At 47.0% G+C, this 26,517-nt stretch overlaps 1 protein-coding gene across 2 annotated transcripts in view; it reads left to right on the plus strand.

Annotated features, from left to right (window-relative positions):
* The first annotated feature begins 15,967 nt into the window (after positions 1 to 15,967).
* LDLRAD1 (low density lipoprotein receptor class A domain containing 1) overlaps positions 15,968 to 26,517 on the plus strand; it is a 225,800-nt gene continuing 215,250 nt past the window's right edge. The window contains exon 1 of one of the 2 annotated variants that reach the window (XM_069642158.1): positions 15,968 to 16,377. Coding sequence is in view for 1 of the 2 variants with exons in the window: in XM_069642157.1 (XP_069498258.1) it covers positions 25,833 to 25,853 (21 nt within the window). In the remaining variant the exon portion in view is untranslated. Of the gene's footprint in view, positions 16,378 to 25,683; positions 25,854 to 26,517 lie in introns of those variants that run through there. The other variant, XM_069642157.1, reaches the window with a different exon arrangement.

Below are 26,517 nucleotides of genomic sequence, written 5' to 3' on the forward strand. Positions count from 1 at the left end.
GCCATCCCCATGCCTAGCCAAGAAGGGAACGAAGTAGCCCCCCGTGTTGAATTGTATTACATTCTGCCTAAAGATCCAGCAGCACTTGCAAATAGGCAGCATCATCATCTTGCAGGTGATAGAAATCACCAGTACATCTGGAATTGCAGACTCACTGCTGCAGCCAGGCCGAAAGGCTGACTTGAAGTGGGCCAGGAGAGGTATTAGCCTATGTGACCTAAAACAATTGACCTAATGGCCAATTTGATCGAATTTTGCATGGGTGATTTGGCCTTCGGGGCAATTTGGTCGCATATATTGCAAAATACCAACCCTGGAGAGCAGTGGTTGCGGGGGTGTCCTTGCTCCCCATGTTTGATATTTCGCAATTTTGGGAGTACAGGGGAGTCCCCCGCTTCCTTAAAAGTGGAGGCGTGGGCCTCCATCAAATAAATTGCAGTCAGTGGCCGCGATCAAAAAGAATTTGGTCAAACATGCCCAAACCGCCAGGAGATAATGTGCCTCTCTGCAGCAATTTGACTCATACTAATCAACTTTAAAACATGTTCCTTAGAAAGGGGAGGGAGGGAACGGGATGAATGCTGGGAGAACAGGATTCAAGCTTTTTTTCAACAAATGGGTAACCTGTCCAGTCCTAAGTAAAGTTGGAAAGCAAGCTCAACTGAGAGATATGATATGATGAGTCATTTATAACGTGCCTGTACATTAGTGTTTCTAGGTGTGACAAGACAAGGGAGGGAAGACAGATGGGAGAACAAGACAAACGATCTTACTAGGCCTTGTGTCATTCAGATCCTGCAAGTGCGAGAACGAGAAACGCAAGGGGAAAGGGAGGGGGAAGTGCAAGGAAGAGTGTAGGGGAAAATAGGGCAGTAATGCTCTCAGTAAGTGCAGCCAGGGCAGCGCAGCTCTGGGTAGTGCAAGGAGAACAAGGGGCTGTAGGGTTACAGTTACAGCCGCTAAGTGCGTGGATATGCCCGGAAGCAGTAGATACATTAGAGCCAAAGGAGCAAATGAATTTAAGCACTCCTTAAAATGTTGGATAACATTTCTACCGCGCTGGCTGAGCATAAAGCATAACTGTCTTTGTATGTGACTGCCCCTTGTCCAGCGTCACATTCCAAAGACCAAAGTTGCAGACCCAGATCACTGAAGTTTCACTTCTCAATCTTCAAGAAGAAAAAGAAATGCAACTGGTCGCGATTTTATATCAGAAAATGGCAAATTCCTGACATTTATAATAAGACACAAATAATGGAGCAGTGAAACATAAAAGAAGATTTGATATTGAGCTTTGACCTCTTTTCAGTAACCTTGATACTGTCAGGAAGTGGTAGATGCAGGGCTGTAAAACATATCCCCCCATTGGGAAGGGTGAGAAGCTACAGCAAAGATAAAATATTTGGTTTAACTAAAAGAGATGTGTCTGGTACTAGCACCTCTAAATGCATGCATGAATGTGAAGAGGAAGAATAAGGACTCGGAGTAATGAAGATTACCAGTTAGTAATGCGTGCCATCGGCACAAGCGATCAGACCCTGCAGCCTGATTACTCACAGGAAATACTAACCAGTATTATACATGCTTCTACGTGAATGTTAGCAGCAGAGCTGCTAAACTTAAAGCAGTTGGCACAGTCACTTTGGTAATAAATGGTGATTTTGCCATCACATACACTTGGCTCCAAACAGCAGAAAAGCACTTGTCCCAGAGCCTTTTTTCACTCAGAGCCTCTGGAACATGGAGCGCTGACAAAGAACTGCATGGAGAGTCGGATAGAGTTGAGATGAGATATTGGATGTGATGGCGAGGAAAGCTATGTTTAATAATAGCTCTATGTTTATAGTGTTTCAAGCAAGCCTCACCCCCCTAGAGCAATACAATAGGTGTTCCCGTTTCCCAATGTTCTCATGGCGCTCGGATTTACAGCATGCAGCCAGGGCAGTTTATAGACACTATTGCACAAGAGCGAAACATCAGAATACACCCACACATTGCTGCTCCTCTACAGCTACCCCGCCCTCCCTCTCCAAAATCCTTGTCGTTGCAATCTAAATACTGTTTTATTGACTTGTTCTTAAAATTAATAAGTAGACAATGGGCCTCATTACGACCCAGGCGGTAGAGGGTTAATGGTGCCATTAGAGCTGCCGGCGGCGTTATCCCTCTACCGCCTCATTACGAGGTCTGCTCGTGGGTCCCGCTAAGGACGTCTGGCAGACCAGGATGCTAACAACGGGCCCGTCATTAACAGGCCCGTTATTAGCATCCTCCCCATTCCCATTGAGCCCTATGGGGGCTCAATAGGGAATGGGGACGTACCGGTCCGGGTCCCTGGAAAGGGAATTACCGGGCCCTCCAAGGTCGGAATGGGCCAGTAATTCCCGATTCCAGGAACCCGGACCCGATGCCCGGTATGGGGGTAGCCATGCCGCTAAAAGCGGCATGGTTACCTCCATACTGGTATTGAGTCCCAATGTATATAACAATATTAGAAAACTGGAATTCATTTGTAGTCTGCTGCCACAAAAGCATCTACTGCCGCTCCGCGTTCTATTTTTTAACCAATTTTGCTCATCATTGAGCGTCTCACAAGAGCCAAAACTCTCTTCAATTTGTAAAAACAGCACTCAGAGGCTTTTCCAACTGCATGATGGGTGTGAAATAAAGGGAAAGAGTTAGGCGGTGGTGGAAAAGGAGGCAGTTCCCAGCTATATTAAGTAAGGGTACAAAGAGTTCCTTGAAATTACTTCAGAGCGCTACAGGGGAAGACCAGAGGCTCGGAGGTGAAGCAGACATGTTGCTACATGATCCGAGAGAAAAATAGCAATACCTGCCAAGTGGTTTGAGTGCACAAGCATTTCATGGGAAAACCTGGTATGTGGTGAGAGTACCCGAGTACCGAATGACAATAAGGGTCAATCCGAGTTTGGAGGTAAGTAACTGTCCTTACCGGCATGGAGCAAATAACGTGTCCATGTAGTCACAAGCCTGCTAATAGAGGGCTATTACGATTTCGCGTGCACGAGCTTTGCGCCATGCCGTTAAGGGCATCACTGCCATGCCATAAAAGGCACGAAAAAAGGCCCTTAGCGGCATCATGTAAATTGCAGATTGCACTACCGGCAGGAACCAATGCGGCATTAGCGGCAACCGCTAGTAACAGTCACCGTAAATAAGCGGAACCGGAAGTAGCGTCATCGCACAGGAACGGGAAGGAGCACGGCGGCCATCTTTAAAATCACAATCCATTGCCATCCACAGCAGCCAGGACCTGTATGGTACTGCTGTTAGTGAAATCTCATTCTCTAACATATCACAATGCCTAAGGCTGTGAAGAAGGGCTCCTCCCGCCAGTGCAAGGAGCTCTTCAATGAAGATAAGCAGACCATGCTAGCTGACACACTGCAAGAATATTTAGACGTCGTGTTTGCCCAGAGCATGAAGAGGGAGGCCATAATACGCAAGAAGGAGATCTGGGCACTTGTGGCGCAGAAAGTAAGCGTGGTCAGTAACACCCCCGCACTATCAAGGACTGCAGGAAGCGGTGGGACGACTTGCGGCTGCGAGTCCGCAACATACTCTCTGCCAACAGGAGCCAGGCAATGTCAACTGGCGGAGGAGCAAGCTCCCCCATAAAGCTGTCCCGGTGGGAGGACATATGTGCTAGCCTGATTGGCATGGAGTCAATAGAAGGTGTTGGAGACATAGAGTGTGGCGCCACGTCATCGGCGCACGGAGGTGAGTGTCCTAAGAAAGCACTGTAATGCAGAGTCTGATGATAGTCCACCAATATGTCTGTCTAAAGAGGCAAGCCATGGCCCAATATACACACACTACCAGCAAAGTTGTGGTACGCAGCACAGACACATGCAGATGCCTGCAGCAAGGCAATGCCATACCGTACACAAACCACACTAAGATGTCAATGGCATGAGTCACACTGCATGCAGGCCCCAAGAAATATGCATGTCACATACCATACGTCTGCCCCAAAATGAGTGACCACTGACAGATGCCTGCATTACCCACCCATGTATCAAGCAACGTGATTGTCCAAACTCAACTGCCTATTACCCTCTAATGTGTAGATGTGCAATTATAAAAATGTATGCATGATGCTTCTCAAACCATCACTCATGCCGTCCCTCTCTTCGACCCCCAAAGGCTCAGACCATGACAGCGAGGTGCGGGACTCACACCCACAGCCAACCACACCCCGGAAGAGGGCCCGGGATGAGGCCAACAGGCCTTCCACCTCAAAGGCGCAACCCAAGGCCCGCCATGCACCACCATGGAAACCACCTACGGATGCCACAGCACTGGTGCCGCCAAGGGCAGATGAGACGGAAGCCGCAACCCCTGTCCCACTGTCACAGGACACAGCTGATGCTCCACACTCAGCAGAGTCCAGCTCAGTCGGGGAGGTGGCAGCCACAGCACCCCTGGCTCAGGAGGAGGTGCAGGAAGAGGTGTGTGTGCCTGTGGAGGATGAATCCTCAGAACACCCTGCACACCAAGTCCAGAACCATCCCCCCAGATCACATATTTGGAGTCAGACCACGCCACCACCCTGGAGCAGTCTGGGGGGGTATTACCAAGGGGCCATGAGTCCCATAGTGGCGCCCATCCAAGTCTAACATGACACCCAAGCACCCTCCACCTCCACAGGTGTACCGGCGGGGCCGCAGCATCATGAGGAGCTGAGTGCCCTTGTGCATCAGTTTGTGAATGACAATGCCCAGGCAAGGCAGGAGTGGCGTGAAAACACTGCCTCTCTGGGCAAGATTTTTTGCTGATAACACTGCCTCCCTGGGCAAGATTTTTGCAGACAATACAAGCCAACTGTGTGAGGAGGTATCCGCCCTGCGGCAGGTCCTCAGCCGCATCGTGGATGCTATGGAGGCAGAACGTCCGGCACCCCAGATGGAGCAGGCGGCCACACCATCGTCCTCCAGCTCAACCCAGACCAGCCCACTCTGCAGGTCATCGTGCACCCTGCGCCGGCCGGACATGCCGCCACCAGGTTCAGGGAGTGCCAAAAAGTAGACTGGCCAGCCTGATGAAGGCATTAGACACTTGTTGGGACATGTGTGGGGGAGTTGTGGGGGGAGGGCGAAACGGTGGGAGGGAGTGGGGTGAGGGTGTGTGGGGGAGTTGAGGGGGAGGGAGGTGAGGGTGGTGGAGGGTTAGTGCACTTTTGTTTTCATTGTATATTTCAATACACCCATTGTGTTACAAGAAAGACTTGAGTGGACATTCATCATTGCGCATGTGTCGTTTATTCATATACAGTGCATAGTGGTCATGTACCCCCACACCCAGTGCCTTCTATCCAACTATCATGTTACCCTCTGCAGCCATGTGTGTCAGAAATATTGTGCAATCACTGACTGACGCACAGCAAGTCCCTCCTGTGCATCAGCACCGCAATGATGTGCAGCCACTTCTTCTTCATCCCCTTCATCATCACCAGGCGGTTGCTGTTCACTGTCAGGGGGCAGGGGCACGTTGCGTCGGATACACATGTTGGGCAGCATGACACATGCCATGATGATCTTGGCCACCTTCTCATTCCTGTAGAGGAGTGCCCCACCCAACGGGCCAAGGCAGCGAAACCATGCCTTCAACAGGCCAAAGGTCTGCTCAATGACCACACGGATACGGGTGTGGGATTGATAGTAGTCCTCCTCGTCCCTGTTCTGTGGGTTATCGGACAGGGGTGAGGAGCCACGGCATCAAGGGATAGCCACTGTCACCTGCATGGGAGGCAATAAAAGTTATATGTCAGTCGATTGATGATGGACAGCTGTACTAGTCACACATGCCTGCAGATTATCGTTGGTGACATGCATGGTTGTATTCATGCCATTTTTAGGCCCTCAATGTGTCCTATGCCATGAAATAATGGTGTGGGTTGCATCTTCAGGATGATACATGGTGTGCTCTGCCATCTTGTAGCTCATGCATTGTGTAAGCATACAGCTGTGTCTGTGTCCATTTAGTGATGTGTTGTGTTCTGCAGGATTTTCTGATTGGGAGCGTTGGCAGTAGGCTCTGCAATATTAGCCATTCAGCGCTGATTTTTCCCATGATGACATGCACCATTCCTGTGGTTGTGGCAGCCCTGTGACAGACAGTGGATTCCCTTGGTGGTTCAGTCCAATGCTCTCCCATGGATGCTTGTCCTGTGTGGTGATCCGCTGGAGACAGCAACATAGTGCATATACACTGCATGTTGCTGGATGGTGTTTCGGAGGGTGAGGTCCGCCGATGAGTGGTGCACGTGTTGTGGGATGGTTTACTGTTAGTCATGTTGTGATAGGTATCGACCTTACATCATTCCTATGGGATTTAGGTGTCATGTTCTGTTTGGGATGCTTTGGGGCATAGTGTTCAGCGATGTGCACATGGTGCTGTCACATAAACATTGACACCATGGTGGTGTGTGCATTTCTTCCCCCAATTTCACTGCCATGTGCCTGTCATGCAACCTACCAGGCAGCCAGGCACGTCGTACAGCATGTCGCTCCGAGAAGCATGGTAGCGTGGAGTTCCACAGGACCATTGAGTCATGAGTTGATCCGGGATATCGGGCACAACAAGGTGTGATGATCTTGCTGGCGTTGCATACCATATGCACTTTGATGGAGTGGTATTGCTTGCGGTTGCGGTACACCACCTCCATGGCATGCGGGACCAACAACTCCACGTGGGTGCAGTCGAGGGCACCTATAAAATTTGGCATGCCTGCCAGTGCATGGAAGCCAACTTTTGTTTCAAAAATCTCCTGGGGAGTCCGTGGTAGGGATATGTAGTCCCTTGTGTGCTTGAGGAGGGCATCCAGCACTTGCTTCAGAATGAGAGAAAATAAGGGTTGTGATATGCCATGCATGTGCCCCACTGTGTGCTGGTAGGTGCCTGTGGCAAGGAAGTGGAGCACAGACACTACCTTCAGTAGAGGGGGGATGGTGGTGCGTGTTTCAATGAGGCTGGCTATGTCGTCGTGTATCATGTCCACAATGGTGGTGAGGGTGTCCCGGTCCAGACGGTACAGGGTGTGGATCTGCTCAGGGGTTAGGTTGAAAGGACTGGCTCTGATGCGAGGGATTGAGGGCTGCCTGCCTGGTTACGCTGGCTGCACTGGTGGGGCATGCTGGGCCTGTCTCACCCTCCTTCTCCTGCTGTGTCTCCTCTGTGATGCCTGCTGTTGCAGTTGTTGTTGTTGCTGGTGTTGCAATGCAAGCATGTCCTCCAGCTCCAGTATTGCTACTACTTTTTTTTTTAATTATTGTTTATGGTTAAAAACCTTTACTTTTTTTCTTCTTTCCAATGACAAAAATATAAAACATTTGACAACGAAATCTAATTACACATAAACAAATGAGAGCCACATTACACACAACCACAATTATGAATAAAAGGATCTACCTCCATATCACCAATATTCTGACACATGCTGTAAGGCAAAATACCTCACATCACTATTTCATTCTTTTTCATAATCTATTAAAAGCAATCAATAAAAACGAAAAAAACATTTTCCAAACATATATTTCAGGGACACTGGTAATAGGATTTCTTAGTCAGTAGTGGATTAATATGAGATCTGTATTGGGGACTAACATGCAATTTTAGCCAATAGACTCATTCAATTTAAATTCATCATCGCATGGTATTCTTGACTTTTCAATCAGTTTTTCCTCAATGATTAACAAAAAATTTGTCAAGCATAGAATCATGGATTGGCTCGCTCCCCACATACATCTTTGCCAAAGCGTTTCTCTGCTCATACTGGAGTCTGAGTAGAGAAATTCACCAAATAGATGTTTCCTTTGAGATTCAAAGTGCAGGCAATACACAGTAAGATGTTTCAAAGTTTCAATCGTGTTTAAGGTACTACAAAATCTACATTGCCCTCTGTTCGGGTCAGTTTTATACTTAGTCCACAACATTAATTTCTCATTTGTCAGTAGTTGGTGCAGACGAAATCTCAAATACGACTTTCTTGCTAAATTACATGGGAAGATGTGCTGATACTTTGGAGGAACTCCCCATTTTCCAGTGAATTTTGCATATTCATAATAGGATTTAAAGGTATGGATCTTTTCAATTAGGATACACCAATAGTACCGACAGTATTTAAGTTTACATGATGGTAATCCTAATACCAGGTCATCATGATTAATCATAGTAGATGCTAACAATTCTTCCATTTTTGACCTGAATTTCAGGAAGGATGGAGGATGACCTTTCGCAATCATACTCGCTAGGTCTTCATATAACGAATCCTTAGGGGGAGATAACATTTTCCCAGAATTTTGAAGTAGTCGCCAATGCCATTTAACTGATAATGGTAGGAAACCCAATTCATGGCAAATAATGGCATTAGGTACACAGGATGCCAACCCCAAAACATTTTTTAACATTTCACCTTGGATGACATCCAAAAGTCCCTCCAAATCATATAAACATATATCCAAGGTGTAAAGTAAAATAGGTTCAACTTTCTGAAGGTAAAATTTACGCATGGGAATTAAGGAAAATTTCCCCAATCGTTGATGTATCAGCTTCATCTGAGTTGTAAGCAGATTGGCTTTGTTATTCAAAATCATCTTCCACCCTTCCAATGAATATCTACTAGCAAGATGATAGCCTAGATAGCGCATGGAAGGTGACCTAGGAATGCTGGTACCATTAAGACACCATGTGAAGTTTACACATCTTTTCCTTCCTTCAACAAATGTTACAATGAATGATTTTTGGGGATTAAGTTGTAAATTATGTTTACTAGCATATGCGTAAAAGAGCCCCAATTTTGTCTGGAGCCCAAAAGGGGTCCGATCGGAAAACAGTAGGTCATCCGCAAAACATAGCCAATTCAGTGACAATTTTCCTAATATTACTGGATAAATGATAGCCTCCTTCCATTGCTCATCCAGATCAAGTAAATATAGATTGAACAGGACTGCAGCAAGATTGCAGCCCTGTTTCAATCCAATTTCAGTTGATATGTGATCAGTGAGTGCTCCCGATTTCGTCAATCGTATGCGATAAGTGGTTTGTTTGTGTAGGGCAGCAATCATTGACACCAGCTGAATCGCAAAACCATACTTAATCAGTTTCGCCCACAAAAGTTCTCTTATGACTGAGTCAAAGGCAGCAGTGAGATCTAAAGCTGCCATATAAACTGGGCCTGAATTGAATGTTTTCATCATCTGGTATACATGGGCAATTATGGTTGCATTTAATTGACACCCCATATGTCGGCGAAAACCAATTTGAAATTTAGGCAATAAATTAGTCTTATTAATATGCTGTTGAATGGCTTGAAGTATCAAACTTGAAAAAATTTTGCCGAGGCATCCATTAAGGCAATAGGCCTAAAGTTGGCTGGTTCGCTCATGGAGCCCTTTTTATAGCTTGGTATTATAATTGCCGAACACCAAGAACTAGGTATATAACCAAGAAAACATATGGCATCAAATTCAATTTTAAAAATCCTTGCCCACAACACAGGATTCAATTTAATTAAGCATGGTGGAATACCATCAGGCCCCGGGGCCCTGGAACCTTTAGATTTCATAATTGTCATATGTATGTCCTCAGTAGACCACGAGCAGCCAATGCCTATAAAATTAAATGAGGTCATAGATGAATCCAGGCAAAAACCATATGGCATAGAAAACTTAGATTTAATGTAACTGGACCAGATAGCAGCTGAGATAGCTGGTTCTTCAATCGTATCCGAGTTACCTACCAGTGTACGAATAGTCGCCCAAACCTGTCGGGTGTTTTTCTTTAGTAATAAAGCAATGAGGTTTTGGTTGTCGGCATTGATAAGTTCATACTTCAGGTTTTTTATTTGTCTTTTATATGTCATGATAATGTGGGATTTTAAGAAATGAAATGTATTGTCATCAAGATAACGAAGGCCAAGTTGCCTAATTAATAACCGTTTCTTTTTACGTAAATCTACCACTTTTTGACAATAGAGATGTCGATGCGTCACTACATTGCTAGAGTCTCTACTAATCACAGTAAGTGACACATGAGCAGCAATTCTTACAGAATTCTGTAATTCAGCAGCAACACAAGTTACACCTCTTACGGTATTATTCCCAATAAGCAGGGGATCCTCTTGGATGTTAATAGTGACTTCCTTACACCTTTTAGAGGTCCACTTAACCGTCAAACGTGTTCGATCAAATTCAATGGTAGATAAAGCCGGAGCAACTTAAAGGCTCCTAATTTTCAGTCTAAGTTTAAGGTTCAAAGCTAAGTGATCTCCCAAAGATAAATTACTAATCAAAATTGGATCACTCATTTGTAATAATCCTGTGGAAACAAAAAAATAATCAATCAATGAGGTCCAAGGGCCTCTTGTCCAGGTATATTGATAGGTTCCTATTTCAAACGGAACCATTTGAATATCCCATGACATGAAGTAGTCCAACCATTTTTTACCATTCACACATGATTTTTTGTTCAGATCCCTATCTAAGGCCAAGCAGGAGGAATTAAAATCCCCACCAATAATTACATTTAAGTTTGGTCTATGCCGATAAGCTTGTTCAAAGATGGAATTCAGACGATTAGTGATAGTATCGAAGGAGGTTTGAGCATCATTCCAATACAAATTAACTACCAGGAATTCCTGCCATTGGACATTTTCATACACAATTTCCAACACCAGTAGTGAAGCATCCGCCCATATCACAGATGATTCCAATCTAAGCTTTTTATCAATTAGAATTGCAAGGCCACCAGCCGGGCGGCCTAATTTTCTCCTCACAGCAGGCTGATAATAAGAATCAAACCCTTCGAACTCTAGTTCACCCGTAGTCATGGTTTCTTGAATTAAGCAGATACCTGGACGAATGCCATAATCAAGCAAAGCACACCATGACCTCAGGTTTGAGCTACCACATGAGTTCCATGAAAGGCAGGACATCCAAACATGCTTATCCTACTTTTTATCCATAGCAGTTTGTATTGGAGCCGGATTCATCGGTCGCATTCCCATCATTCCTGATAAGGAGGCCGCAAAATTCATAAATTGTTTCAATACCTCCTCATTAATCAATGGTTGGCTACCTGTTATATTTTCAGTCTGTGGAGGATTTGGTAGAGTTGCTATAATCATTTCTGCTAGTTCATTAGAATTAAATAAGCAAGGAAATAATCCTAGCAGTTCTAAATCATCTCGCTGTGCCCAGATTTATCTTATAACGATATGCGAATGATAACCACAAATCATACGAGTCGGATTATGGGACAAACAAACCCAATCGATATCATCACTTCGGATGGTACGTAGGGCTGGGATAGCCTGAAAGGCCTTGAGCATTGCAGAGCAATTTAAACTTACTTTTACATTACTTGGCGTTTTTATTTCCCAGCCCATAATGGATGGCATATCAGGGGTTTGAATCATTATCTCAGTCTTAGGCATCGTCTCATAGGTGTTAGAGAATGATTCCTGAGTGGACGCATGAGTCCCTGAATTAGTTCTGTCTCTAGCCATCTTACATTGGGGCATATCTTGGGATTCAACCTTAACGCCATCCTTATTAATCACATAAGGTGCTGGCTCTTTTCCAGCATTATTAAACAGCCCCTCCTGTACAGATGAGTTATTAGTAGGTTCACAACCATGGATCTTATTGGAAGTTACAATCTTGTCACTAGATATACATTGATTAGATTTATTCACAGATGTCTTGTTCAAGGGTTTCATGGGCCCTGCTACTTTGATTTTGTTAGAGGCCTTCTTCATATAGAGGGCCAGAAAAATGTTTACTAAATCAGTTTGTTTTTGTTTAGCAACACAAGAACTTTCAACATGCATCCCTGTACCAATCTGTTTCTCAGTATGTTTATTCACCGATACCTTACAAATATCAACAGGCTTTTGGGCAGCTTCAATGTTCAGATGCGCCCTTGATTCCTGGTTTAGTTGGTGGAAATCAATCTTCTCCTCCTCTAAAATAGAATCATTAGCCTCAATTTGTGACGATTCTATAGGATCCTTCAAAGGATTTAGTTTTTTTTTCAATTTTAAAGTCTTAGCTTGATTGGCCCTACGCTTAGTAGCTCTTAATAGAAGTCTTTTCTGTTTTCTTGATAGTACCGGTTCCTAAGCCTGATCCTCTCGCATATTCACTTTAGAGGATTCGTCCCGGTCTTGAAATTTCTGTACCTCATCATCTAACTCAATCAAGTTAATCAAAGCTGAGGGGCTATCTAAAGGTTCTTCTGAATTACCATTAGCAGTCTATACTAGTGAAGCAGTCATCACGTGTCCAGTCAGAGACTTATCGACTGGTGATTGGTCAGTTTGATTTTTCTTTGCTAAGCCCAGTACTAGCTGTTGAATTGCTAGTGCATTAGCTGACACCATCTCAAACAATTGATTTGTTGTTTGTGTAGTAGCCCCAACCTCCTGCCTAGAATCTATCGCAGCAACTGCGGCAAAAGTTGTTACAGTGACAGGCCCCATTGGTAAATCAGCTCGTGTTTGAGAGGACTTGTCAGACATTTGGGCAGTCCCCCTTTGTTTTCCCATAGCTAGGGCAGCTACAACATCACAGGTAAATAAGAGCCCTTCAATCCGATTGACCTTGGCCAGGAGCTCCATTAGTACACTGTGAGAGTAAATAAATTGTGCATGAGTGCGCTTGTGGCACTTGTCCAAAAGATTAAGGATCCTAGTCAAAACCGGGAAATCGACTCCCAGGTTTGAGGACTCCATTAGATTACGTTCTGCTTCAACTTCAAGTGCCGAAAGACTTGTTTGTTGTTCCGCAGAAGTTTACTTCACAAGATTAGCCCCCAAAACAACATCTGCCAAATTATGGGTATTATCGATTTCTGAGGGTGAGCTAGTCTCTATATTTTTAAAGCCACTATTATTCACATTATTAATGACATGATCATCAAAAAATGTATGTACCTGTACTTTCGTTACAGGCGAATTACGAGGATCAGTGTGCACATGCACATTTTCCATGCAAAATCTTGTCCAAAAGTGCCTCAATAGCAGGGACAATAATTGAAACATCAGAAAAGCTGGGTTTAATCTATGTAATGCCCATTTGATTGAGTAACTCTCCATTTGAAGGGATTTTTGAAAGCCCACCCACCACATCATTGCCATGATCTTGATTCAATTCTTTTAGCTTATAAGTCACAATCCCAGATGTCAATAGAGGGTCAATTTTAGGAATGGTGTGCAACAGTGGTATTTCATTAGTGGGCTCATAGCAGCTCAACTCACCCTGTAATTCAGCACACACCGATGTACCCACCTCGTTGGAAAGATTAATTCCACTGCTAACCATTACATTAGTATCTACCATAATAGTATGATTTTCCATGGAATCATTTATCATTTTACCAGTAATCTCTTGAATCCTTCGTCCACTACGAAGGCCATTAACCATTTTAAATGAGTCTAATCCAATTACTTTGAAGTACCCAGCTGATTATATATTCAGAATAGCAACAATTCCGAAAAACACCAATTAAAGTAACCCTGCACCCGCACCGCGCACCATGAACAGTAAACAGTACTTCATGTACTTCTCTAGTGCGCGCACGGGTGCGCAGGGCGCCGTGCTTATATGGAAAGTAAGGAGGGACGTCTGTATCAAGGGGGCGGGATCCGGAACACAACCCTACAACAAAATAAAAAAGATTTCAAATCTAAGTGTAGGGCTCAATGCTCAAAGGCCAACAATTCATACCCAGTGTGAACACTGCCGACAAAATACACAAGGTACACAAAGTACACGGCAGCCACTATCATTCACGCTAGGCAGCGTGTAAACCACAGTCACCTTGTCTATTTCCGTGAGCCAGGCAGCACTGTGTTACCAGTAATGACTTCCTCCTTCAATCTACACGAGGGCCGATCCAAGTCCCTTCACATCCACACACAGTCGAGGAAATAAATATGCAAATATCCGTAAAGCAGTAGAACAGCGTGGCAGTGCAGCGTTCCAGTAAACAGTACTTTGCGTACTTCTCCGGTGCGTGCGTGGGTGCGCAGGGCGCCGTGCTTATATGGAAAGTAAAGAGGGACATCTGTATCAAGGGGGCGGGATCCGGAACACAATCCTTGTCTATTTCCGTGAGCCAGGCAGCACTGTGTTACCAGTAATGCCTTCCTCCTTCAATCTACACGAGGGCCGATCCAAGTCCCTTCACATCCACACACAGTCGAGGAAAAAAAGATGCAAATATCCGTAAAGCAGTAGAACAGCGTGGCAGCGCAGCGTTCCAGTAAACAGTACTTCTCCGGTATTGCTACTACTATTGGAATCATCTTGGTATGGGAAGGGGTGTGGTGTGTGGGTGTGCTCCTTTTGTACAGGCCCAGACTCCATTGCCTCCACCTGTGCTGATAGTGTGCACCTGTGGCAGTTGGGAACACTGCACATAGCATTTTACGGTTGGTTCTCGATGCCGGTATTTACGGCATGCCGCTATCCACTATTTGCGCCTTCATGATGCCGGTATTTGATTGTCCGCCTGACTTGCGATTTACTCCCTTTAGCGGCATGCCGCTATTGCCGGTATGATGGGCCACGTGCCCGCACCCATGCCGCTATTAGAGGCACCGTTATTTACGGTGCCGCTAATAGCGGCTTTGCAGGTCGGAATAGCCCGGAGCGGTAAGCGATGCCGGTAATCCTTTACCGGCATCTTTTTCTCCTTACCTCCAACCTCGGAATGACCCCCAATATCTAGAAAATAGCATTAGAACGTAGGCATGTGATGACAATAGATGCCTAATGGTGCACTTGTTCCTGGGCCACTGGCATTTAAACGGTGGGGCTGGCCTCTCTAGGTTGGTCTGAAGGAAGCCCAGTGGGGGCGCAGGAGCTTAAAAGGTGACTTCTTTTTATTGAAACTCTAAGCAGTTATAGCTTGTGACATTATTTGTACTCAGAGTGGGCTAATTCTAAAAAGGTTTGAATACCACTGCATTTAATGTTAACTTCTGGCAAACAGTTGCCTGCGGGATGAAGGTCATGCGCGCCATGCTTGTTTTGGGAATGGGACAGTTCCAGGCAACAGGCTTGGACGCCTGGTTGCGCAGACTAGGCCCTTCATCATTCCGAGGGGGATGAATCGAGCACCATCAGGTAATAATGACAGATTAATTTAGAGCTTATAAATACTCCATCTACAAGAAGCTCTAAATAATTCCGCAAATTATAGTTGCTGTTGTTTGATGGCAAAAGCTGGTCATTTATTACAGTTTCTTATTATATGATGATACCTGCAATGTACTGAGTGTTACACGTCCTAGCAAAACTTTTCAAACTCGGGTAACTCGCACAAATGATTGTAGCACTAGGAAAATAGTGGAGCTACATGGGCATGTGATTTTTGATTGTGCACATTTATACATAGTGTTTATTCACAGTAAATATGCACACAAAATGTGCAGTCGACACAAACAAAAGAAGTAATCCCCTTAAACACAATCCGCTCAGAATTCAAACCATTTTTCTAACTCCTGACCCCTTTCCCTAAAACTTAAAAGACAGAATAAAACCATAATGGGTGGGAGACCGCCAGGGGGCGCAGACAGCGGTATACAGTTCTTTTGCCGCAGGATTTTTTTTTTTTTGGGGGAGGAGGGGGGTTAAAAATTAAATAAATATTTGTGGGTGAAAGGGAATAATTAAAAAAAAAACGATGAGTTTTTTTCAATAAAAAAACAGCGATGAAAAGTCCCGCGACGAAAAATCCCATGGCAAAATAACATAGAACCGCCGAGCGTGACTTCTCTCCCTGACGGGCCGCAGTCTTCCTTGCCGGGAGTTCTCCGTCATCCACTCATGGCCCACTTCGAATCTTGGGCAGGGGTCTCTCCAGGGCTCTAGGCACCAGCGGCTAGATCAGTAACCTAGCTTATAAACATAGTTGTTTCAGGCCCGGGGGCGAAGGAAACAGCCTATCAGCCAACCACGCTGTCTGGGTTCTACGTTATTTTGCCGCAGGATTCGGCTCGTCAGGGAGAGAAGTCACGCTCGGCATCTTGCTGGTGGTGGCGTGGCGGTGGGGCCCCGGAGTAGCCTGCTCCCCGCTGTTAAGCCGGACAACCCATAGTCGCTGGGCCCCCCCACCTAAGGAGCAGAGGCATAGCGGGCAGCAAGAGGCAGCGGCGGGCAGCCAACGGCTTTGCAGCCCGACTCTGTGTTGGCAGCGGGTGTCACTGAGGCGGGCTGTCTCACAGGGGAGTCTGCAGAGCCCTGGCCCGCATGACGAGCATGAGGACTAACGAGCGGGGTGTTCCACCCCGCCTCTGTGGTGAGGCAGTGCCAGCGCCGGTTCGGTGGGCGGTGGTGAACGGTGGAGGAGGTGAGTGTAGGGTGCCCGGGCCATGCAGTGAGTGAGAACGGACAGTGAAGCCCAGAGCCAGCACTGTTCGTGTCAGCCCGAGAACAGTGCACGGCAATCCAGCAACCAGCCGCAACCTGCAGGCCAGTGAGGAGCACGGCAGCCACTTAGTTTAGCAGTTGCAGAGAGGCTTTTTGGGGGAGAGTTATCTGGAGTGTCCCCCGGCGGATTTGGGTACCCTGTGCAGTGAAGATCTAGCAGGGAACCTGCATTGTTCGTTCTGGGCGACCCTGTGGAGTGGAGGTCTGGCAAGGATACTGCATTGCTCTTTCTAGGCAGCCCAGGGCTCCGACCCATGCAGGCCCAGTCTGTATCGCAGGGAGTGCAGTAATTGAAAGGCATCCATTGTCATAGGGGCCAAGCACATCGCACAGTGCGAGAGCCCACCCGAGGGCATGCCGGTGAGGAGGTTTGGTCAGGAGCACCAGTGGGCACTATATGTTGGACCCTACCACTGTAGAGAAAATGCACAGTTTTCGGAGAAACCCAGGGGATGCAGACACTGATCAAGCAGGATCCACCAAGGCTGACATTCGTGTGCTATTGGAAAAATTAGGTTTAAAAAAAGTGGTCTCTCTGTGGCGATCTCTGAACTCAATGGCAGCGTGGACAAGGTTGGGGAGAAGCTGAAACGCCTAGAAAACAATCAGCTGTCGGAAGACCTGATGGAAATGAAAATGCATGGGCAGATGCAGGACTTTGAGCAGAAGGCAAGGGCTCTAGAGCTTAAAGTGGATGACCTGGACAACAGAGAGACGCTCAAATATTTGCATCCTGGGCATGAAGGAGGGGCAGGGGGAATATGCCCTCTCTCTGGAGCGCTGTGTGCAATCGCTGATTAGAGGTCTTTTCAAGGAAGTTCCTTCTCCCGAGACCACTTTCGACAGGATCCACCGGGTGGGCGGAACCCAGAGGAACCAAAATTGGTCTTGGCAAAGTGTCATTACTTCAGGCACATCACTGCCATCCTGTGGAAGGCCAGAAAGAAAGACCAGATCATGTTTGAAGGTTCCCCAGTGCGAATTTTTCAAGATCTCTTGGAAATGACCCTGAATAAGCGACAGGGGTGTCGCCCACTCACCCTGTGGCTGCAGGAAAAGAACATAGCTACAGGTTGGGCTTCCCTTTTGCCCTCTCATTTGAATACCAAACAGAGGAATACAGGGTCACCTCGCTGGTGGAGGCAGTCCTGCATCAAGTCACACTGAATGACCGAGGCCTGGAAGGAAGCGATGCACCACAATGACGGCTCACACAAGGAGAACTTGGCAGTCTGCACGAGGAGAGGCAGGGCAGTGGGCTCGAGAAAGTTCTGGAGGTTTAACACCCCATGATACTGGACACGGCCGAGTTGGTCACTCTTTTTTTGTTATTGCTTTCAATGGTCGCAATGAGGCCGGAGATCCCTTTGAGGGTCCCCCTAATGGGGCCCCGGGAGACTCCTGTTGATCAGGGTGGAGTATTAGCAGCTGTTGGCTAAGTTTACAGGCTGGATGTTATGTGATATTCATGTTGGGGGTATACGTGATGGTTGTGATTGTTCGGGGGCAATGGATCCCTTTTTTCGGTGTCCCTGATTTTTTCTTCCATGGGCGTGACTTGATCCAGCCAGACGGGGGGGGGTCACGCCTACAGTTAAAGAGTTAAAGGGTTGGGAGTGGGCATGCCACAAGGGGTTTTGTGGTAACGGTGGGAGGGTGTTTATTTTCTCAGATGGGCACAAGGGCAGAGGGCAGCAGGGTGAGACATGGGAGGCAGATCTACGGGACAGGAGCTTCGGTGGCTGGGGCTGGGACCTTCGCTATGGCGAGGTTTAATGTACAGAATACATGACTGCGATACAGAGAAATCGGCAGGTAATTAGGGTGGGCTCGCTAAACGTCATTGGCCTCAACTCTCCACAGAAACGCCCCATGGTGATGAGGGAGTTCAAACAGTGTACATTAGATGTGTTCTTTTTACATGAGAACACATTTAGGATGGGGAAGGAGAGTGCTTTGAGGGGGGAAAGGGTTGGGGAAATCTTGCTGGTCTTTAGGCCCGACTAAGAAGGCAGGGGTGGGGATCCTTGTTCAGAGTGACCTTGGATTTCAGGTTTCCCAAGTTAAGAAGGGTATGGAGGGGCGGCTGTTGGTGGTGACTGGATCACTTGGCCAAAGGGCTGCCACCTCGTGCTCACTTTATGCCCCCAACCAGCGCCAGGTGGCATTCTGCTCTTAAGCACTGGCCTTGCTAGATGCTTGGGGAGGGGACTTGGATCAGTCGGGGTGACCTGAAACTGATTAGGGATCCTGCTATGGACTGGTCTTCTGTGAGGAGCGGTGCCGTGCCAACTTCTCCACAGGAAGGGGCCACTTTGTCCACTCTACTGCAGGAGCACTTCCTCGTGGACACATGGAAGGCGGCACATCCCCGCTCTCATGGTAATACTTTTAACTCGCCTCCCCACAAAACGTCCACAAGAATAAAGGACATGCTGTTTGCAGCTGCACAGGCGCACCTGATGATGGGTGCGGACATTCAGATAGTGGACTGGTCCGATCACGGCATGTGTATTACAACATTGGACATGGGACCGGGTGTCCCAGTGGACAGACGCTGGATCTGCAATCAAATTCTCTTTCAAAAAAGAGTCTTGAGGGACTCGTTCAGGACAGAATGGGAAGATTTCTTCCTGCGCAATGACATGGGGGACTCGCCACTCCATATAGTGTGGGAGGCAGCCAAGGCCTCCTTATGTGGCCTTATTATCTCTGAGGGAGTAGCCAAAAAGAGGGAAAGGACACTGCATGAGTCTGAGCTGAAAAAGCAGATAAAGGGAAAGTAGGCGGAGCAGGGCTCGTTGGGAGGGAAGTCAGATGACCTGTTGCAGTAGATCAGATACTTGAGGAGAGAGCTGAGAGATATATGGCAGGGTAAGGCAATAGCACACCTCCACTTTTTAAAGCAGAAGTTCTTCGAGAAGGGCGACAAGACCCACACACTGTTGGCATCCCGCTTGAGGCACCAGAGGGCGGAAAGAGCAGTCCTTAAGATCAAGGAGGTGAAAGGGGAAGTTGTGGTTGATCCTGTGGAGATGGCTGCCAGATTAGGAGAGTTCTACTCTCAGTTGTAGAATAACTATAACTATCGCCCAATCTCTATCACTCCCTTCCTGGGCAAACTCCTAGAAAAACTGCCCATCTCCCAGCTTAAACTCCACACTGAATCTGTTGGTTGCCTCCATGACCATCAGTCTGGCTTCAGAGCTGCCAGAAGCACGGAAACTGCTCTCCTGAACATCTGTGAAGACCTGCTCTCCAACCTTGATTCTAACACCCCCTGTGTCCTCATCTTGCTTGATCTCTCTTCTGCCTTTGCCACTGTCAACCATGCGAGCCTGCTCAATTGTCTCTGTGATAACCTGGGTATCACCGGTCAGGCCCTGGCGTGGCTGACTTCTTTCCTCTCTGACCGACCCTCCCAGGTCCAACTTGGGCCCTTCCTCTCCACTATCTTTTTCTTTATCTGTGGTGTCCCCCAGGGGTCTAACCTCTCCCCCTGGCTGTTCAACCTATACATGGCACTTCTTGCCCACCGCATTGCCGTTCTCTGCCCCAACTTTCAGTGCTATGCGGGTGACACTCAGGTCATTTCCAGGCTACCTTCGACCATCTCTTCTCCGTTTCTCATCTCTGACTGTCTGTCTGTTATCCAGGAATGGGGTGCCGCCAACAACCTCTGCCTTAATGCCAGTAAGACTGAGATTCTCCTCATCGGCACACCTGTCGCTCTCTGGCCGGCCTCTATTGGCCCTCCTCCTGCTCCAACCTGCAAGGCTAAAAACCTTGGGGTCATCTTTGACTCGACACTCTCTTTTTCTCCTCACATCTCTGACGTCTCCAAGAAGTTGCACTGCCAACTGCACCTCCTCAGAGGTATTCTAACTTTCCTCTCCTTCCCCCAGAAACTCACTGTCTCAAGAGCTTTGGTTCTCTCTAGGCTGGACTACTGCAACAGCCTTTTTCTAAATCTGCCTTCCTCTACTCTCCACCCTCTGCAACTCATCCAGAACAGGTCTGCGAGACTTGTCCTTGGCCTCAAGCCCAGGGATCGTATCCCTCCAGGATTTAAATCTCTGCACTGCCTCCTAGTGGTTGCGAGGATCACGTTCAAAACTCTGCATTGTCGGCAAGGCCTTCTTGGGCCTGGGGCATCAATACCTTCAACTCTCTCTTCCTAAATATCTTTTCTCTCAAGCTCTTCGCTCATCCGCCTTCAACTCCTCAAGGTCAGTCTCTTCTCCAAGCAACAAGTTGGTGGTAGATCTCTTTCTTCGGCTGGGGCTTCCCTCTGGAACAGCCTCCTTGCCTCCCTGAATCTTGAGAAGCATCTCAGGTTCCGGAAGCACCTCAAAACCTTTCTCTTTGCTTCTGCCTTTTCTCCTCCTCACCCCTGCTGACCTCCTGGCTGAAACGGAATCTGCACTGGTTACCTGGCCACCCTCTGAACCCGGCCCTGGTCCTTCCCCCGCCAGTCACACACACCTACACTGCCTGCCTGGCATCCCCCGCACTTGGGGACAGTTTCTGTATCCCTTCAGTCCCACTACCAGCACTTGACACCTGTTGTCTGCACTCACCTTTGCACTTGGCACCTGCTGGCCGTTACTTTTACTTATTGTTATTATTCGATTCCCATGTACTGCACTGTTCCTTCCCCCTCCCCCGCACTTTCCCACTTCCCATGCACTTGTGGGATCTGAATGACACCTGGCCTAGTATGATCGTTGTCTATCCTCCCTTTGTTCCACCTCCCTTGCTTCATCGCGCTTTGAAACACTTGTGTATAGCCGCGTTATAAATGCCATATCATATATCATATCATATGGAGGACTATGCGGACGACGGAGCAATCCATGCATACCTGGACAATCTCCCACTACAGTTGTTACACCCATATCGGGGGAGGAAATGAGCACTACTATTTTAAGACTGAGGGCCGGGTCAGCACCGGGCAAGACAGTTAAAAACTGGCGTTTTATGAGAGGCATGGCCCCCAATTAATACCATTTCTGACCAAGCTTTTCAATGACATGTTTGATTGGGGGTGTCACCCCAACATCCTTCATGCAGGCCCGGATTATAGTCATCACCAAAGAGGACAAGGGGGCGTCAGAATGTAGATCATAAAGACCCATTTCGCTGATCAATACGGGCACTAAGATCTACGCCAGGTTGCTAGCATGCAGGCTGATCATGGTCCTCCCCACACTGATCCACAATGATCTGGTTGGGTTTGTCAGAGATAGACAGGGGATGGATACTATCCGCAGGACCCTAGACTTGATTGTAGGCGCAGACACTGTAAGAGAGGACGCTGTCCTGCTCGGTTTATAGTGATAATACCGAATTGTAAAATCTTGAAAAAAAAAATCTCGAAAAAAAAGGCCGAAAAAAAATAGCGAATTTTTTTTTATGACGTTTTTTTTTCGAAATGGGGGGGTTCCCAACCCCCCTTTTTCTATTTTTTTTTATTTTAACCCTTTCTTTTACTTACCTGACCCCAAAAACACATATAAATAAATAAATAAATAAATAATTCGATATTTTTTTTTCGAGATTTTTTTTTCGAGATTTTTGTCATTCGGTATTATTTTTTCGGCCTTTTGACTGACCACCGTCCTGCTCTCCGTGGACGACGAGAAGGCATTTGACAGGGTCAAGTAGAGGGCAACTCTGGTGAAGATGGCGATAGGACCTAGCGCGATCGCGGGGCAATGGGGCTTTATCATCATGCAAGGGCTAGGGTGGTGGTGAATGGTGTCGCTTCCTGTGCATTTCAGTTAAGTGGCAGTATGCGACAGGGGTGTCCTTGTCGCTGCCTATTTTTGCACTGGCCCTGGAACCACAAGCGGTAGCCTTGCGCTCAAACGTGCTGATTCGAGGTCTGACAAGGGGAGCGACTGAGTACAAACTGGCGTTATACGCTGACAATATTTTGGCATATTTGAGCTTGCTAAGCACCTTGGTCGCCACCTTTCTGCATAGAACGGTTGGTTATCTGGCTTCAAAGTAAATATCACAAAAACGTTTGCAATATCATTGCAGAGTACATCACCCCGCTTGCTTACCGGCATCCAAGGGATGGGTGTGCAGATCCAGGAGGGAAAGATTACATTCTTGAGTGTTTATATCACTGTGACCTGGGAAAGCTGTATGGGACTAACCTCACACCGCTTTCGGATGCAATTACAAAGGATCACCTAAAGTGGTCGGGATTAAAGTTGTACTGAGCACGGTTAACTGTGATTAAAATGAACATTCCTCCCACATCTCCTGTTCCTGTTTCACACTCTCCTGGTCATTGTCCCGGCCCCCATCCACACAGATATAAGAAGGGCCCTTCTCATTTTCCTGTAGGCAGGCGAGAAACCACGGATTGCATACTTCACCCTCATTCTGCCCAAGGGGGAGGGTGGGGCTGGGTTTCCGGATCTTTATGAATATTATCGTGCATCCCAGCTTAGAGTTTTGGTAGATCACATTCGAGAAAACAAGGACAGACAGTGGGTGGCCCCGGAGAACCTTTAATTCGCCCCAGTTACGTTATGGGAATGGTTGTGGGTCCCTCAGCGACGTCTCCGCCAGAGGATCTGTGATCACCCGGTTCTGGCAGTGGTGTGGCACTTTTGGAGAAGGTTGAGGGAGATGGTTGAGGTGTCTTCATGGCCCTCCCCACTTAGCTGTATCTGGTCACCCTCCATAAGGGATAAGATAGTGGACCCAGCTAGGTTCCAGGCCTTTTATGAGTAAGGCCTCATCAGGGCTGGACAGCTGTGGAGAAAAGGTAGATTCCTGACCAAGGGTTATGACGGACATATGTTGGGGAGAGGACCTGAAGCGTCCTCTGACCCGGTTTGAGCATATCCTGAATACACATATGGGGTCCAGAGGGCTTATTTCACATATCTACACAGCGCTGTTACTGCGGGGACACCTGGGTACACCTAGAACTCAGGCGCAGTGCTCTACCGATGTACAATTTACAGAGGACACTGATATCTGGAGAGTTATATGCAGGGCGGTCGGGCCATCCTCCAGAGGATTTACCATGATTTTCCCAAAGCTGAAATGTTCGAAGGTCCAATTTTCCTTTTTTTTTTTTTTTTACTTTGAGACGGAAGCGGGGGGACCCCTGCAACCCCTGCTCACATTACAGTAAAGAAGTGTGCGGGAGACACTCCAGCAGCCCCCACTGCCCTTCTTATCTGTAATGTTTTGTATGGCATATTTGTTTTAATTTTTAGCCTATATGAGATTTTCGTACAGCCTAAATACCCGGTGTTATTGGGTATTTCCCCCCATAGCCACCCAGTATAAAATGCATAATGGCACAGTGTTGTCAGATGGCATTTGACTCCTGTGCGGCTTTCAAAGATGTACCCAAACGTAAGCCCCCTTTGCTAGAGAAACTGTGGCAACATTGTACGCATTGGCACCACATGTGGTGGGAGTGTCTCTCGGCGATCACTTACTGGAAGGAGGTGTTTGGGTGGGCCACTGACATTGATGGAGTTGATAGAGAGCCGACCCGCTATTGGTTCTATTTGGGGTCGAGAAGAGTGGTGATGATTGTTTGGTCCTTCCACACATGCAGAGGAACTTGCTCCTTGCCGTATGGGTCTGCTTGACCATCCACTGGAAGCGGTGCACGCTGCCCACATAACAGGAATGGCTTGAGAATGCTCATGAAATTTACTATATGGAGAGTCTGAAGGCAATCCTGCTGGAGACACATACATGCTCACGTGGATACGATGTGGCTCCGCTTTCTCGAGTGCTTCTCCGCCCACACAGCCCTAGCAAGGAAGTACAGTGACTCACACCGTACGTAAGGTTGTTGACCCCTGGGGGAACTGACACTTGGAAAACAGACAGACCCTATATGGAACGGTTGGGTATAGCATGGTAGACGGTCACAGATTTTTTTACTGGGTACTCTGGTCCTCTCGTCCCGTCCAAGAGACTAGAGCATGTTTGGAGATTTGCTCAGCTACTGGCTTAGCGGGCCTGTATAACACTATGATTTGTTGTTGATTGTTAAATTGCTGTCATGCTGCACTCCATTGTTACTTTTAATAAAAACACGTTTTTTTTAAAAAAAAAAAAACATAATGGGTGGAAATAATAGTTAACCAACTGGTTTTTCCTCCAACTAACCAGCATAGTTTGGCAAGTTTACTCTGTGTCACCCGAAAACAGGTTCTCCAGTCTTGGGCTTTACAGTAACAGATCAATGCATTCTGGTAGTTGTAGTCTTTATTATTTCAACTGAATTAACATACAAGAAAACAATGACTTTCAAACGAAACCACAATGGTGCTCAAATGACATGGAGTCACTCACTTGATTGCCCCAAAACATTCCACAAACAGGAAAATTAGCTAGTTACCTCCTACAAAACCACACATGAATGCCAACTCCTGCCCTCTTATTATGCCTTTCCCCCCATTTACTTCGATCTCCCACCCCTCCCCTCGCAACCGCTTATTTCTGTAGGTGGTCTCTGGCCCTTTTCATTCAGCAATAACACTTTTGAAAAAAAACATGTTTAGTTCACCATACACTGCCACCCCTCCATACTGGTATGCCAGTGCTAGGCAGACATGATCACACTGTCCAGGCTTGTGAGGCCATTTAATCAGGATTCGTTTAACAAAGAGATGGTAATTTGGGAGGTGGGAGCCTTCTTAAAAAAAAAACTAAGAGCATTAAGCCACTGGATCCATCAAGCCGGGTATATGCATATAGCTAGGGCGTGCTTTTGTCCCCTGCCTCTGTGCCTGCAGTGCTGCTGCTTAAATGACAAGTGTTCATTATGTCAAAATGCAAACGGCCGAGCTGCGCACCTGCCCCCAAATGCGCCCCCAGTCTTTACCTGGTTTGGCCGCCCTATAATCTGCACCGCCATCGCATTTCTTCTCCACGGTTTCTGCAGGATTAAAACTCGGGTCTCTAAATTCTGAAGTTAGAAAAGTTGGAAGTCCGTACTAAAGTAGTTTACCGTAAACATGTTTTTAATAAAAGTAACGTAGGCAACAACAAGGCCGGTCCCCTCCCCCATCCTCGCCCCTCTTATTTTCATTGTATTATTCAATCCACGGCCCCTCTATATTATTAGACACGCGAATTCCTGCCGTGGAAAGGGAAAGCCCAGGCAGGGTCGATTTCGCTTCCTTGTTTTCCAGCCTTGAAGGAGAATGGCAGCGTCTCCGGCCAGTGTTCCCTAGCAACCATGGGACACGGTGGGGAGCAGTTCCACCGCTTCAGGGAGTGCGACGGCAGCTGCCGAGAACTCTCAAGAAAACACAACTTCTGAGAGACACTTTCACCTCACGGAGCTACGCAGACAGAAGAAAGCGCGGCTCGGCCAAAATGAATAAAACTCACCCTCAGGCAAGTGTGTCAGTCATTGTCCGTTGCGCCAAAGATGGAATGAGGGTCGTTCAGTGCTTTAAGTGGGGTAAGAAATTGAGTGGGGTTCTCAGGTGGGGGCGCGGCTTGCCTGGTGGGCATGGTCTAAAAAAGAGCATGTAAAAATGAACAAGGGTGGCCTCTACATAACTAAGCCATACTGAAACAATGCTGGCACAACCAAAACGTGTGGTCCTGGGCAAATCGTTTAATTGTAGTGTGTCTTATCTGCAGCACTTAAAGTCCTGGTGTAGTAAGTAGTGACAGAGTGTGATATAATTCTACAGTATACAGCAGTGTAGCCCCACAGCGTACAGTGGTGCCTCCTCCATGTGAGATTATTTTGTGAGTCCCCTCTTGTGAATGCAGAAATTACAAGAACCAGAATGCAAAGTTAAGGAATCATAGAATCCAGTAGTGGCTCCTCATTTCATATCTGAAATGGGAAAGGTTGCGTTTTTGAGAAATCATAACCAGTTTTTCAGAATGTTTTTTTTTTATTACAGAAAGTCAAACGCCTAAACAAATCTAGCTACGTCCCAATGGTAGAACGGCCAGCCAATCCTGAATCTCTGCTACCTATGTCCTATGGAGTCCATAAGGCACTCCAGACATGCGTGAGCCTCATTGGTTGTCATGAGTGAAA

The sequence above is a fragment of the Ambystoma mexicanum genome, chromosome 1q (assembly GCF_040938575.1).
Source record: "Ambystoma mexicanum isolate Mex_15411 chromosome 1q, UKY_AmexF1_1, whole genome shotgun sequence".
NCBI classification, from domain to species: domain Eukaryota; kingdom Metazoa; phylum Chordata; class Amphibia; order Caudata; family Ambystomatidae; genus Ambystoma; species Ambystoma mexicanum.